The following is a 15,521-nucleotide window of genomic DNA, read 5'->3' on the forward strand; positions in this document are numbered from 1 at the left end:
CCCTTAATGCTTATTCATATAGGTCGAACTAGAGTACAATCACTGTTTTTAGTACATGAGTGAACACACAGCATATTATACATTAAATCACAAACTTTATTATATTCGTTTTATAAGGACATTTGGAAATGCATACAAATAGAATATTCAAGTAGCATCAATCCTTCCTGGTGGAGGTGAGCAGTTCCTCTGACAGCTGTGGTGAAAGCTGCAGGTCTGAGGAGACAAACAGAACTTGAGACAGGAAGAATTCATAAAAATGTTCCTTTTGTTTTCTTTTCCCAAAAGATGAAAATATGAGTAAAAATATTTTTCCTATCCATCAGTTTTCTGCTGCTTATCCAATTCCAACATTGCATGGAGGCTGGAGGGTATCCTAGTTACCATAGAGTACACATAATGGAAAAAATGTTGCTTTATAAGCTGGAATAGTTTCAAGTTACTTTTAACTCGAGGAGTTACTAAAGTGTGGTTAGTTGAAAATCGTGTGGCATGATTATGTATTTCATCTGGATACTGCAAATACAAGTAAGCCATAGTATAATTTAGCTTGTACAGAAAGCCAAGAAAGTTTATCGTGCATTTTATCAATACTTGTATAATATGAACACCTTAACACTAATCTGGCCGCCCTATTTTGGACTAACTGAAGTCTGTTCAGATCTGTCTTATTAGCTGCTGACCAAATGATTGAGCAGTACTCTAGATGAGATAATACTAGTGCATTAATGACATCTTTCATAATTGAAGAAGTGATATAAAAAGAGCATTTCCTAGCTATAGCTATGCCCTGTCCCATTTTCTTAATAACAGAGTTGATGTGCTGAGACCATGAAAGGTGGTGGTTTATGGTAACACCAAGTAATTTAATCTGGGTGACCTGTTCTAATACCGATCCAGCTATGGAAAGATTTAGTTGTGGGCTGTTGACTAAGCGTACTCTACTTCCTATTAACATGGATTTGGATTTCGACACGTTTAAAATCATGTTGTTTTTACTTATCCAATCAAACACGTTCAGCAAATCTAGTTGTAATACGCTTGTCAATTCAGAGTAGCTACTGGCTGAATAAAACATGGTGGAATCATCAGCATACATTACAAGATGAGATTTATCCAGGACATACGGCAAATCATTTGTAAAGACTGAGTAGAGAAGTGGACCGAGGCAGCTGCCTTGGGGTAGACCACAGTTCATTTCACAGCCCTCCGAGAAATAACCATTATAATAAACCTTTTGCCTTCTTCCAGACAAATAACTTTCCATCCAGCACAAAGCAGCTGGTGAAAATCCATAACATTTTAGTTTATCTATCAAAAGATCATGATTTATCAAATTAAATGCAGCACTAAAATCCAAAAATACCACCCCGGCCAGAATCCCATTATCTAGATATTTGTACCAGTTATCTGTCATGTGAATAAGAGCTGAACTGGTGGAATAACCAGGTTTGTAGGCATGTTGAAACTGAGTGAGTAACTGATTTTCTGTTAGGTAATGTTGAATTTGTTCATAGACAATCCTCTCCATAATTTTACTTAGAACGGGGAGTAGACTAATAGGTCTGCTATTGACACCATTAAAAACGTCATTCTTGTTTTTAGGAATGGGAATTATTTTCGATTCTTTCCACTGCAATGGAAATAAGCTGCATGCCAAAGATCTATTAAGTATGTGACATATAGAAAGGGACACAAACTTGGCTGCAACTTTGAGCAGTTTCCTGTCTATGTTATCAGAGTTGGTTTTTATTCTCACCTGTATCCCTGTAGTCCACTCTGGTGAGGAAAAGGCCGTGGGCTGGAGCAGCCATACCCTGTGGGTAGGCCAGAGAGTCTCTCGCTTCCAGTATTTTCTTCAGCTGGGGTACTGAGAGCAGCCCCTGGCCCACTGCCACCATTGCCCCCGTCATCCTCCGCACCTGGAGGAAAAGGCCAGATAAAGAGGTTTTACACAGAAGCATGCACAGCTTGCTTTAAGAGATTTAATGTTTACTTTATTCTAAATAAAGTTTCAGTCACCACCAGCAGATGTCGCTACTGGCTCGTAATCTCACACGCACAGAAATGGAAATATAACTTGAAAGAAAATCTGAAGAAGATTATCAACAAACCTGCTTATATAGAAAAGATTTACTTGTGAAAGTCAGCTCCCAGGATGGTATCTCTCTGGAAAAAGGAAATAAAATTTGTGTCTTAGCCACATTCAAAGCACTACACATGAAATGTTAGATTAATGAGACCAAGGCCAGCAGGCATGAAGTCTACATGGAATCACGGAGAAAATGTGTAAGGATAAAGAAAGGTTAAATGTTGCCACAGGAGTTGAAACATCGCACTGCTGTCTAAAGCACATTGTGAATGGTTGTCAGATGTAATGTAATATTATTTAGTCTGATAAAAACCACTAAGCAAGAGTGTGGATCCAAAGCACACCTACTCATTTATTCCTCTGAGTGAAAAAAATATTACTAATTAAATAAAAAATAAAAAAAAAATTTAAAAAAAAGAAAATAATCCAGCCTCATATCTTTACATCTTAAGTCACTCTTGTGCAGCAGTGCTGTTCCCGCCTGTGTGAATATAACTGATGTGACATTCATGCCAGGCATCAAATGAAGCCTGGGTTTGTCATCATGCACAGATTTGTTTAAATGTCACACACTAAATATGGCACTGCAGCTTAGCCCCAACAGGATTATGTGTGATGCCACATAAAATATTATTATTATTATTATTATTTTGCCCCTGCCCTCAAAAGGGAAAAAAGAAAGGAAGAAAAAAAACCTCTCCCTGATTCTTATTTTGGGAAGGACAGGGTGAACTAAGGAAACAGGCACATGGGAAGAATTGGGTCAAATGCAAATTTGACTCAGTGCTTGCTGTCTGATTACATTCGACATGTAGGAAATGTAGAGACAGATTTATAGAGCAGGGCTTTTAGCCCGTGGACTTGGAGGTCAGTATCTTCAGATGAGAATAAAGCACTGCTGGGCCTCTTGTTGCACATTTGCAGCGCTGTGTTATTATTATAAAGCCAGACTGCTTTAAGCTGGTAGGAAGCCAACAGTAACTCACAGAAACACTCATTATAACCAAAGTTTGCAGAAGAGCACAAAGCATGTGGAACTGTGAAGCAGATGGGCTCCAGCAGCAGAAGACCGCACCAGGTGCCCCTCCTGTGAGCTAATTTTCATTTCACCCTGTTTACTGAACATGACAATGAGTTGAGTGTACTCAGATGATGTCCGCAGTCACCAGATCTCAACCCCAAAGAGACCCTTTGGGATGTGCTGGAAATGGAGAGCCACATCACGGATGTGCAGTCAGGAAATCTGCAGCGACTGTGTGATGCTGCGGTTTTCCGCTCAGTCTGAATTTTTAGTTGTTAATTTTGCTCAGATGGGCGGACAAGCTGGTAGCATTGACATGATAAGTCAGTTAACTACTTTATTATTTATTAATAGACTTAATCAAGCAGTAAGCGTTATGCTAGCTTTATGATGTCCTTTATGAACAACGGTGCTTTGTCCTTAACGCTAGCATGCTAATGATTATAACTGTAACAGGACAACAGCTAGGTGCTCTGTTAAGCTGTGCTTAATGTAATCATATGAATTTTTGTACACCTACCAAATTTTATGGGATTGTGGCAACACCTCTCGATTGGATTAGATGCTGGTGTGGCTTAAACTAATGGTAAACAAACAAATTAGGGATGTCACACTTCCTGCTGCGGCACGGTTTGAATTCTGCATATATTAATTTCAAAATGTGAAGACTTGTTTTAAAATGCACACCTACCAAATGTTAGCATGTTAACATGAAAACAGAGTCAAGGCTACACAAGGCCCTAAAATAAATAAATCTCTGTTCACTTATGCATGAAAATAAGATCAAATATTTCGGGAGGTTAGAAAAAAGCCCTTTTTTTCAACTTTGAATGGAGACCAAAGTAGTCAGCCTCACAGACCACATTTCCCCGTTTTAGGATCAAAACTTTAGTTGAACCTTAGACTCCTCAATAATTCATCAGTCAGTTTCTTTTCATTTTATCACCGTTTCTTAGAATAGTGACCCTCATGAAAAAATAAACACAGCTCAGCTGTAGGCTTTCAAAACCCGACAGAGACCAATGTGGGCCACATTGGATCATTCATGGGAATTCTGCAGAGGGTAGAAGAAGGGAAAACAAAATCCAGCAAAGACCTGACACAGCACCTGAGAGATGAATCTGGCCTGTCAGTTGATCCATTTACTGTTTACCAAAGCCTCATCAGAAATTTAATCCAAATTTGTCATTACTTGTTCAAATTGTTGGCAACATGTACGGAGGAGGAAGTCAGAAGTAAAGTACAACAGTGAGTGTCTAAAGCCATCTGCAAAATATAATGGAGGCTCTGTCATGGTTTGGGTCAACATTTCAGCCAGCAGTGTTGGAGATTTGTCAGAACTGATGGAAACATGACTGCAGAAAAGCGCCATCAGGCTTTGATCCACCGTGTAACAGCATCTGGAAAGCAAATGACTGGTGACAGCTTCATTTCTCAGGATGACAATTATCCCAAACACACTGCCAATGCAATAAAAGTGTACCTGAATAGAAAAATACACAATGAAACACAGTCTGACCAGAGCCTGGACCTCAACATTATTGAAGCAGTGTGGGATCATCTTGACAGAGAACAGAACACAATTCAACCAACATCCAAAGAAAAGCTTTGAATGTCCTTCAAGATGCCAGGAGAACTATTCCCGAAGACTACTTAAAGGAATTACAGGGATGTTTGCCTGAGAGAGGTAAAGGTGTTTGTACCAAGCATTGACTTTGTGGTTAAAAAGCTGCATAAAATTGTACAAACCTTGTTTTTTGCCTTACATAATGTATCCAATTCCACAATAACTTGGTCGTAGGTATTGTGGTCTCAATACATACTGTGGCCTACCTGTGGAAGTGAGCATATGCAAAGGAGTTTCCCTGCTGTATACTGATCACATCCATCGTCTTCACAGGATTTTTGAAAGGCAGATCAGAGTTGACGGCCCTAAAGCTGCTGAAATCGTGAGTCCCAAGCAGTAGGGAAGCTGCCTCGTGCATAGCGTCCACGTTTAGCTCTCTGATGAAAGACAGAATAAAGAAAAACGCTTTTTATACAAGTGACCATTTACAGTATTACAATGCATTTGAAAACCGGGAAAATGTGAAGATTCTGAGGTCATCAGAGCTCCTGAATCAAGATTCGAAAGCTAACTCTTGATATTGCAGCGTCACTCAAGAGTGACCTGGCTGAACAGCGAGGTCAGCCACAAATGTACACATGAAGTACATCTTTTCAGAACTCCATGAATAATTTAGTGGAAAACTTATGTAACAGAAAGATAATGCCACGTGAGCGAGCAGAGCATGCCCACGACCAGCTCATTTAAGGCAGAGAACCAGAGCGAGCCGGTGATTAGATTCTCTCCAGTCTCACGCTTCATTTGCTGCTTAAATATGATCTGACAAAGAGAGAGGGAGGAGAGAGAGTGAGCGGGAAAAGGGAGAAGTGTGCTGAGTAATAAAAATTTTAACATAAGAATCAGGAATGAATGAAGATGTGCAAAAAATATCTTAACGGTCTAATTAACAAATCATTAAGTCCTTACTTTTCGCTATGTTGGGAGGGGGGCAGCTGTGACCAGTTGGTAAGAGGGAAGGAAGACAGAACTGACTGATGACCAATGATAACGTGGTCACTGAATTCCAACATTCAAATAATCTTAAAAAATTGTTTAAAAAAAAAAAGTAACTTTTTTTTATTGCAGTGGGAGAAATGGAGCGAGTGTGATGACGCTGGAGAGGCGCATCAAAGAGAGGAAAAGAGAGACGCTGCTGAGGCTGAGACGCTCAGGGGTGTGAAGAGCAACATGAATGTTGAACATGAGAGAGCGATAACAAAGCAGAAGATCCAGAGAAAGAAGTTAGTGAAGGAAGGAAGGAGAAAAAGAAAGAGATTGAGAGAAAAAAAATGGACAGAAGCAGAAAAGAAGGGAAAGAAAGGATGAAATGCGTGGGTGTTGTTCTGCACGTATAAAAGCCCGCAGCTTATCTTGCCCTACTTTTCCCCAAAAAAGTGAGGAGAAAAAAAGATACAAACGCTCAAACACAAACTAAAATGTTTCTCTTTGTGGCCAGTTTTTCCAATCACAGCTACAAGAACCTTGTGTAAGCTTCGAAGCCAACGCCATTTAATCTCTTTCCTACTTTTTACACTCTATGCATCCTCTCTCCTCTCCTTCCTCCTCCTTTGTTTGCATTTTGCGCATCAGCTCAGATAAAACACTTCGTTTGGCTGTCTCTAATGTGCACCTCCTGCATGGTGCATGTGGACTATTCATGTGTTCAATGTGCCATTTTTCTGGTCTGAGTCTCCATTACACAGAAAGAGTGTGTCTCTGCTTTTACACATATACACAGTCAGATTCAGCTTCAGACTGAGCCCTTATTTATTTCTTTTTTTAAGGCAGACATCATGCACATGCACACTAACACATGAAAAAGAAAAAGACATGACTGAGAAAAGGGAGGGGTGGTGCATAAACTGGGATAACTCACGTGTTGCGGAGGCTCCAGCACAGATCCCAGTCTGTGAGGGGAAGGAGAGAGTGGTGGAAGATTCCTAACGCTATTCGGTAGACGTAGGTCCGAGACTGGGCACGGAAACGGGCATGGAAGTCATGAGGAACACGGTGGGCACGGGTGATCCTGAAATAAAATGGACAAAGAGAAGTGAAACCTAGGATTTAGGATGAAGAAACTTGAAACATGCACATTCATAAATATTCTTATACATCTGCACTGAAGCCTGGAGGTGATCTTTAAACATTCAGTCTGGCTGTTCAGTGAGAACAAAACTATCTCTGATTCTTTCTTTGTAGAGGCAGTCCCATAGAAAAGATGGTGTCAATGCTCCTTTTTGTACTCCCAGCTAGAAAAACTGTGTACAAGCCATGCTCCAAAGTGCCAGCATTGCAGCTTTTAACACAAAGACACACCAACAGAGTCCTAAAAAGGCTGCCAAGAGCTTATTTTAACACAGTTAACATCAGAGCAGAATCTCAGGCTGAGCCTCTCTGATGCGATTCCAGCAGGATAACACGAGACACTTCCTGTGTTTTTGCGCGCAGAGGCAGGGACTGATGTAATAAGTAACAGACTGGATCGATTCCTGATTCTGCGAGACGTCTTAAAGTAGACTGAAGAATGACACTGGCATTTCTGGCTACAGGTTCTGCACGTTCAATTGAATTACTCTGCTGCGTGCAGTGTTGTTACTAAAACGATGAACCAAACTGAGATTTACAGAGAGTTTGAACAAAAAGGGGATTCCCCCCCCCTTTTTAGTAGTTTCAAGCTGTCCTCGTGCCTGATTGATGCTACAGCAGTAATGAAAATATCTGAATCATTTTTGATTAAGATCAAGAATTTATTGTCAGATTGCACAGAAATTCACTATTTCTATCGATTTAATGCAATGCAGGGCAAATCTTTCCTCCTTTGTCTCATCACAGTATTACAGTCAGTTATAACAACAGCTGCTATGCATACTATTACATTTAATCAATAGCCAAGCTTATAATCTGCACTGACACATACTCAAAAAGCCATGTTTTACCATTTAAGAGACGTAATACTTAACTCGCAACCACTGGCCATTTTATTAAGTACACATTGCGAGCATCAAGGTGGACCCACTTTTGTCTTTAGAGCTTCTTCATTCTGATGATGTTTGAACTTCACGGTGTCAGCAGCGCTGTGAAAAACGACTTCTCCTTGTTCCTGATTTCATGCTTGCTTCCCGATTTACACACTTACAAGTTTCAGATCATCAAACAGCTTTTATTATTTGACAAAGCTAACCTGAGTAAATGCAGTTTTTAAATGATGATTTCATTTATTGAGGGAAAAAAGCTATCCAAAGCTACCTGGCTCTATGCAGAAACAAGTCCAGCAAACCACGGCGAGAGCCATTATCCAGAAATGGGAACAACTTTCCCAGCCAACCAGTTATTATGTTTAGGAACCAATTTTTTCCCCACATAGGGCCTTTTTTTTTTTTTTTAATTAACAAACGAGGGTCATCATCTAAAAACTGCATTTTGTGTTTACTCTGTTATCTTTGTCTAATATTTAAATTTATTTGATGATCTGAAGCAAAATTAGCAAATCCCAGGGCAAATACTTTTTCACAGCACTTTATATGCTTAATTGCACGGAGTTTATGCCAGTTACTGATTAAACAAGCAGCTAAACAGGTGTGGCTAACAAAGTGCCCAATGAGTATTTATAGCTGTTACAGCGGTTCCGCTTGCTAAAATTTGCGATTTAGATGTAAAACCAAATAACACCTAAAGCTGATGTCAATGTTCGTCTTCAAGCTTTTGTTCATGTACCGAAAGCACCGCACAACAAATGTATTCTAATTCATGTTAATTCATCTTGTTCTACAACATATAAGAAGGCAAAGATGTAAAAATTTACACTAATAATGACAATAAAACAAGTGGCTCCATATTGCACAAGGTTTACACATTTGCCTGGTTCAATCCTAGTGACACAGATCCCGCTGGGCTTATCTCAAGGAGGGCACATGGCATACAAACCTGCCAAATCAAATATGTGGAGCTACCTGCTGTGGTGACCCCCTTGACCCCTTTTAATAATAAAACACTTATAATGACAATACTGTGACAGATGAGGTTCCTTAATTCTTGTCTCTGTAACCTTCAAAAACAAAGAGCTGCATTCACCTGCATCAGTGTAAAAAGGACTGCACAAAGCACATTAGCACCCTATAGTGTTTGATCACATGTTTGTGCCAGCACACAGAGCACGCATTCAGTCACGCATGTGCTTGAGAATGTGTGCGACGGCAATCGGTATCTGCACATGTGTATGTCTATGTAAGCGTGTGTTTGTGCGCAACCGGGGAAACTAGGTTAGGTTTCCAGGGGAGGAGATTGGGTGTGACACGTGGCAGAGGAAACCCTTGCATCTGCCTTCAGCGGCCGCACCAATGTGAAGTGACAGCCTTTCGATGGCCTCCAAACCCCACACACACACACACACACACACACACACACACACACACACACGTAAAATTTTCATTAGCAGTGTACAAAGCATGGTGTCACACATTTGGGAGCTGGGGCATTGTTTAGCATGGCACTATTTTGCTATTCAGCAGTTTCCTTTTATGCAAAAAGAGCCGGTAGTTTTAGGCTAATTGAGGCCAATTTTCACAGCAGCTCAGAAGACAAATGAAGCTGAAGGAGAAGAGAGATTTTTTACAGTGTGCAGGCTGTGCTCAAATCTCGCCTTGGCTCTCTGTCTCTGGAAGCAGCAGATGAGCCGTATCGTCATTGTAGCTGTAACAAAAGCTCTTCCCGCTGTGCAAGATGGGAAAAGATAGTTTGGGATGTCAGATCTGACACCACAAACTGCTTTTCTTTCACATCAACAGTAAAACGTTCTATCTAAAACATATGAAGTGTGTTTGTGTATGAAACACTTTTACATTTTAAGTGTCAGCTGAAAACAAAAAGTGTATATAGAGTGACGAATGATGCAGTGTGTATCCACGTGTGTGCATGTGCGTGCTAAACAGATGCTATACACCAAAAAAGCAGAGCAAAGATAATCCTTTCTAACCTTCTCTCTGCAGGTTTGGGGATTAGCAGTTTCTCTCTCCCCTCTTTCTTTCTCCCAGCGTGCGCTGTTCAAACTCACTCTCTTTATTCAGACTCATCTTTCCACGCCCTCTCTCACTGGCACTGACTGCATTTACCCAATACCATCTCTTTATCTATTGCTTTGTTCTGTACTTCTTCTCTCCAATCCTGACTAAGGAACAGAATGCCACAGCAGCCCAAACCAAAACAGCAAACTATGGCTTTGAATAATGTAAATGTATGTAATGAAGGGATTACAAGGGGAGGAGATGAAGAAAACACAGGAAAAAAACGAGTCGGCAGATACTCGTTTGCAGCAGTATTTAAAGATGCCCTTTTCCATTACATATTCAACAGGTGAACTTATGGCATTTCACCACAGCTATGTATATCCCAACTGTTGAGGCAGATGTTTAAGTCAGTCATACTTCTTTCTGGGATTTATTTACCACTGTATGCCCCTCAGGATATGTATCTGTGTATCTACGCTCAACACGTACTGCTGCTCCCTGCTCGTTATCATAAATATCTAATCAGCCAATCAAATGGCAGCAAAAGGCATACAGACATGGTTGAGATGACCTTTTGAAGTTCAAGCATCATAATTGGGAGGGTAAGTGATTTATGTGACTTTGAAGGTAGTATGGTTGTTGGTGCCAGACAGGCTGGTCTGAGTATTTATGAAACTGCTGATCTGCTGAGATTTTCCTGCACATCCATCTCTCGGGTTTACAGTAAATGGTTCAGAAAAGATCAAATATCCAGGAAGCAGAGGTTCTCTGGGCAATATTGACTCAGTGATGTCAGAAAAGCATTGCCAGACTGCTTTAAACTGTCCGGAAGGCAACAGTAACCAATATAAACACTTGCTACAAGCAGAAAATGTATGAGCACAACCCTTTGAACCCTGCAGCAGATGGCCTACAGCAGCAGAAGACCACATCAGGTCTTACTACTCTGAGCTAAGAACAGGAAACTGAGACTACAACTCAAACAGCCTCCTCTGAATTGGACAACAGGTGACTAAAAAACATTGCCTGGTCTGATTTCCGCTTTGATTCAGATGGTAAGGTCAGAATTAGCCAGACACAGCATGAAAGAGTGGATCCTCTATGGTGGTTTAATGGTGTGGGGAATATTTTTGACAGACTTTTAATACCATCTGGGCATCATTTAAACACCACAGCCAACCTGAGTATCGTAGCTTTTATGCTTTCATGACCACAGTGAACTCTTCTTCAGATGGCACAAACCTCAAACCATCACAAACTGGTTTCTTTAGCATGACAATGTGTTCACTGTACACAAATAAGCCCCGCAGTCCCCAGATCTCAATCCAATAGAGCACCTTTGGGATGTGATGGACTGAGAAACTCTCATCATGGATGTGCAACTGATAAACTCTGCAATAACTGTGTGATGTTTACATATCAATATGGACCAAATTGCTTCCAGCACCTCTTGTTGAATCTACGCTTGAAGAATTAAAGCAGTTCTGAAGGCAAAAGGGACTCTAACCTGGTACTAGCAAGGTGTACCTAACGAAACAACCAGTGAATGTACGTCTGCATATGTTTGGCCATATCCTGTGTGTCTCCATAGTAAACATTTCTATTTTTATTTCTCATTGGTGTTATTTATGGAGCAGTCAATCAGGTTAAATTGTGCCAATTATAAAAATTCATAATAGCTTTTTGAAAACTATTTTGATCAGGCAAAAATAATGCCAGGAATGGTTTCTATTTATTAAAAAGTACAGTGCAGTTAATGAATAAAAATCCTGCTTGGTTTGACCACCTATTGCCAACAACAGAGAACACACTGGCACTTGCACACTGTTTGTCAAGCTACTTGACAGGTCAGTTGTTACAAGATGGCAACACCATCTATCAGAGAAAACACAAGGCTGCTGCTTCACCAGCTGACTAAACTGCATTCACTCAGTGTAAGAGGATTAAAAAAGAAAAGTCACATTTAGGTCAATTTCTTGGCGGGGGGGGGGGGGGGGGGGGGCAAGATCAAGTAGTGCTAAAGGAAACTACTTTAGCACTCATCCAGGTTATGTTCACATACCTTTTGATGTCTCACTGTTTCTATAATGTGTTCAGAGAAAACTGATCTCAGAGACAGAGAAATGTGTTTTTATTTGGCTTAAGTGGCTTAATTACATAACTCAGAGACTTACAAAGTCATAAAAGCACTCATGCACTCACCAAGATTTTCAAGACCCTTTACTCACCTGATCTGTTCTGTCCCGAGGTGGAAATTGAGCGCCTGAACAAGAACATCTTCAGTGAACGGCAGCTTGTCATTCTTGCGTTGCAGGTCAAAGTGTGCGGAGTTAGAGAGGGCGTGGACACCCGTGTCCGTCCTGCTGGAAACTGACAGGGATACAGGATTGACTGGCCTCAGTCGCTGGATTGCATCCTACACAAAGACGAAAAGATCTTTTTAGATATTAATAGCTTTGGGTTGATAGCCTAGAAAACAAATAACTTTTTTAAAGCTCACTTTCAAACTTCTGAAGCCACTCACAGCCTTGTCTGCCTCAAATAGTTATCAAACAGAGCTGTGAACAGAGGCATGATGTGACAAGAAAGACTGATCTTTTTTTGCCCTGTAATCTGTGTTTCCTTCTCTCTGTGCTTATTTTTGGGCTTTTTATGCCTTTATTAGAAACAGTAGACAGTAGAGAGCTGACAAGAAAACAAGGAACAGACAGTGATCAAGAAAGACATGCAACAATCCACGAAGCAGCTGGATGTGAAACAGGAACCTTGTTTATGCGTCATATCATAAGTTTGGTGATTGTAGTGCTCAACCCAGGTGTGGAGTGCCACACCAATAAGCTGAACTTCATTATTCACCCTCTGGAGTCAATGGGCGTGTTGGCACGTCCAAAACAAATGACTGATTTTTGACAACTTAGAAGCACGATGGAGCCTCGCTTAGTCCATGTTTGGAAAGAGCAGAAAGTACAGACTTCAAACTGTATGCCAGGTTTTATTCCTAACAGTGCAGTTATATGGATTTTTATGACAGTTTGATGCATATAAGTCCTACACCACAAAAACAGATTAAAGCCAACAAATTAACAGTATTTCTGTTGTGAACACATCTTACTGTAAATAACACAGAAGCTATTTAGATATTTAATGATGTGATAACTATGAAAAATAACATATGCAAAAGCAAAAATGTTCTAAATCACATTTAATGGTATATTTTAGATCATCTCTAAAGATATTTGGGATTCAGGCATTTAGGGTTTGCGCTTATGATCCCAAGGGGTGGATGTAGCTCAGGAGGTAGAGCGGGTCATCTACCAATCTACCAATTGCATTACCTTTTGCAAGATATTAACCCTAAGTTGCTCTTAGATGCATCCATCGGAGTGTGAATGTTACATAGAAAGGGTGTGAAAGGGAGAATGAGGCGTGTTGTATAAAGTGCTTTGACTGCTCAGGTAGAGTAGAAAAGGACCAGTCCATGACTTAGACCTCAGAGAGTTAGTTTTATTTCTTTATAAGCTTACTGGTGTGGCCCTTAACATTAGTCCCATTTTCTCATGTGGATCCTTGCTGCCTTTGAATCATTTATTGAAACCGCCTTTAATCATCAGACAGCAGTCTGATCATTCTCACTTTTTAGATTTTCAAAAGGCATCGACATAAAGTTGAGATTGTAAAGTTTTTTTATATATACGACAAACAAGCCCAGAAAAAAGGATCCAAGTCAAAGATTAATGAAATGCTTATGCATTACACCATATGACGCTGCTTTTGATGAGTGGATCAGAGACCTAGAGGATTTAAGGCCTATAATGAATTACTAAGCTAAGCAGACTCATAAAGTCATGACACAGCTTTTTAAGCCTAACTACATTTAATACTAGCAGCTCAAAGGCAACTTGTCACCTGATTAGCTTTAAGTGAGTTAAAACATACCTCCAAGTGGTCCTGGACCCCTTTCTTCCCCAGCTGATGTGGAGGGACTTTCACTGCTCCACTGCAATAATGATAACAGTAGTGGTATATTCAAAAATAATAATAATAAGATATAACATCTCAGTGTGCCCTGTAACCTACCGGTATTTTGTTCCGATGTACTGAAAAAATATGAGGTAACGAGCCCGGTTGTGCATGTTGACTCGAAATGTCACTGTGCATGTTCCTCGTTTACGAGAGTGGAAAAACTGCAATGCAGAATCATTTCATGGATCCAGCTGTGACTGATGTCCCTGCAGACTGAACCTCTGGTGAAACGTTCCTGTGCTAGCCAGACACGACCCCTCACCTCCAAGTACCACCGAGAACCCTCTGAAGTGTAGTCCGGAAGTCCACTGGAGACAACAGCTGTTAGAATTCTTCTGTTGACATATGAGAGCGCACGTTACTGTGTCACGAGGCCGTAGTACAGTGCAGACCCGATAAAAGAGCTGTTACAAGCGCCGCGTGATAACTAGCAGTGAGATGGCACGTGCACTGTATGACTCTATCCAAGCTGTGACACCTATGTTCATTGCACGTTACTACACAGCAACATTTCTGGATGTTTGCCTCCTTCCACATTGTAGTACGTCGCATTTTGATTACGTCTCTCCAGCCGCAGAGCCTTCTTGCTCCAGTCATTGAAGCCAGATACTGTACTCACGTTTAAGATTGGTCGACAGCAAGTAGTCAATGTACCGCTAACAGGAGCAAGCGGTCAAGCGGAGTCAAGCAAAAAAGAAAAAAGTTTAATGTTTAAGATAGATTGGCCATAATTAGTTATATCAAATCTACAATATTATTTTTTGAAGTTGTCCACTTTTTTAGGTGAGTTGTAGGTGTCTAATTTATGATAAGGTTAATAAGGTTAGTAAATTTAAGCTCATTCAAAGGCTCATATGTTTACAAACCACTGTTGCTATTTTCTTTAAGTCTATTCTCTGTGCCCCCCAGAGAATACACATACCTACACATTTTCCACATAGATGATGTTTAAGCTGATGCTAATCATGAGTGAAATATCACATGCTTAAGCCAGTTTTTGTGTTTACAAACACTGTATAGACAAAAGTACAGGACCACCTACACATTACACCCACAGTAGCTTTTAATTCAGTTCAATTCGGTTTTATTTGTATAGCGCAAAATCACAACAGCAGTTGCCTCAAGGTGATTTGCGCTGTTAAGGTAAAGACTCTACAATAATATAGACAAATCCCAACAATGATGGGCATACGGAAAGGAAAAAATCACTTTTAACAGGAAGAAACCTCCTGGAGAACCAACAACCAGCCTAAGAGCACAGAGAAAGAAAGAGAGACACTTTAATGATCAAACACAAATTGATGTATAAATACAGAGAATGAAAACATGCCAGTGAAGAAAAAACTTTCAAAGCATCATGGGAAGCCCCCACCAGCTGCTACAGTCTATTGCAGCATATACAAGGTTCAGAGTTCACCCGATACAGTCCGAGCTAAAAGTTTAATACAAAAAGGGAAGTTTTAAGACTAATCTTAATATCACAGAGATTACCTGTCTCCTGAATCCTAACTGGGAGAATCCACAGGAGAGGGGCCTGGAAGCTGAAGGCTCAGCCTCCCATTCTACTTTAAAAAACTGCTACAACCATAAATAAGCATGCAGTTTGAAAGCAAAGTGCTCTGTTAGGATAAAATGGTACTATGGGGTATTTAATATCTATCTATCTATCTATCTATCTATCTATCTATCTATCTATCTATCTATCTATCTATCTATCTATCTATCTATCTATCTATCTATCTATCTATCTATCTATCTATCTATCTATCTATCTAT

At 40.3% G+C, this 15,521-nt stretch overlaps 1 protein-coding gene across 1 annotated transcript; it reads right to left on the reverse strand.

The window, feature by feature from the left end:
• Positions 1-75: 75 nt before the first annotated feature.
• Positions 76-14,311, reverse strand: pusl1 (pseudouridine synthase like 1). The gene is made up of 8 exons (XM_082533998.1): positions 13,800-14,311; positions 13,659-13,719; positions 11,951-12,138; positions 6,596-6,745; positions 4,947-5,117; positions 2,115-2,169; positions 1,760-1,922; positions 76-216 (listed from the first exon to the last, which is right to left on the reverse strand). The coding sequence occupies exons 1-8, from the start codon at positions 13,853-13,855 to the stop codon at positions 158-160; spliced, it is 903 nt and encodes a 300-aa protein (XP_082390124.1). The 5' UTR covers positions 13,856-14,311; the 3' UTR covers positions 76-157.
• Between the last annotated feature and the right edge of the window lie 1,210 nt (positions 14,312-15,521).

The sequence above is a fragment of the Aulonocara stuartgranti genome (genome assembly GCF_965226115.1).
Source record: "Aulonocara stuartgranti genome assembly, chromosome: 5".
Classification (NCBI taxonomy): Eukaryota; Metazoa; Chordata; class Actinopteri; order Cichliformes; family Cichlidae; genus Aulonocara; species Aulonocara stuartgranti.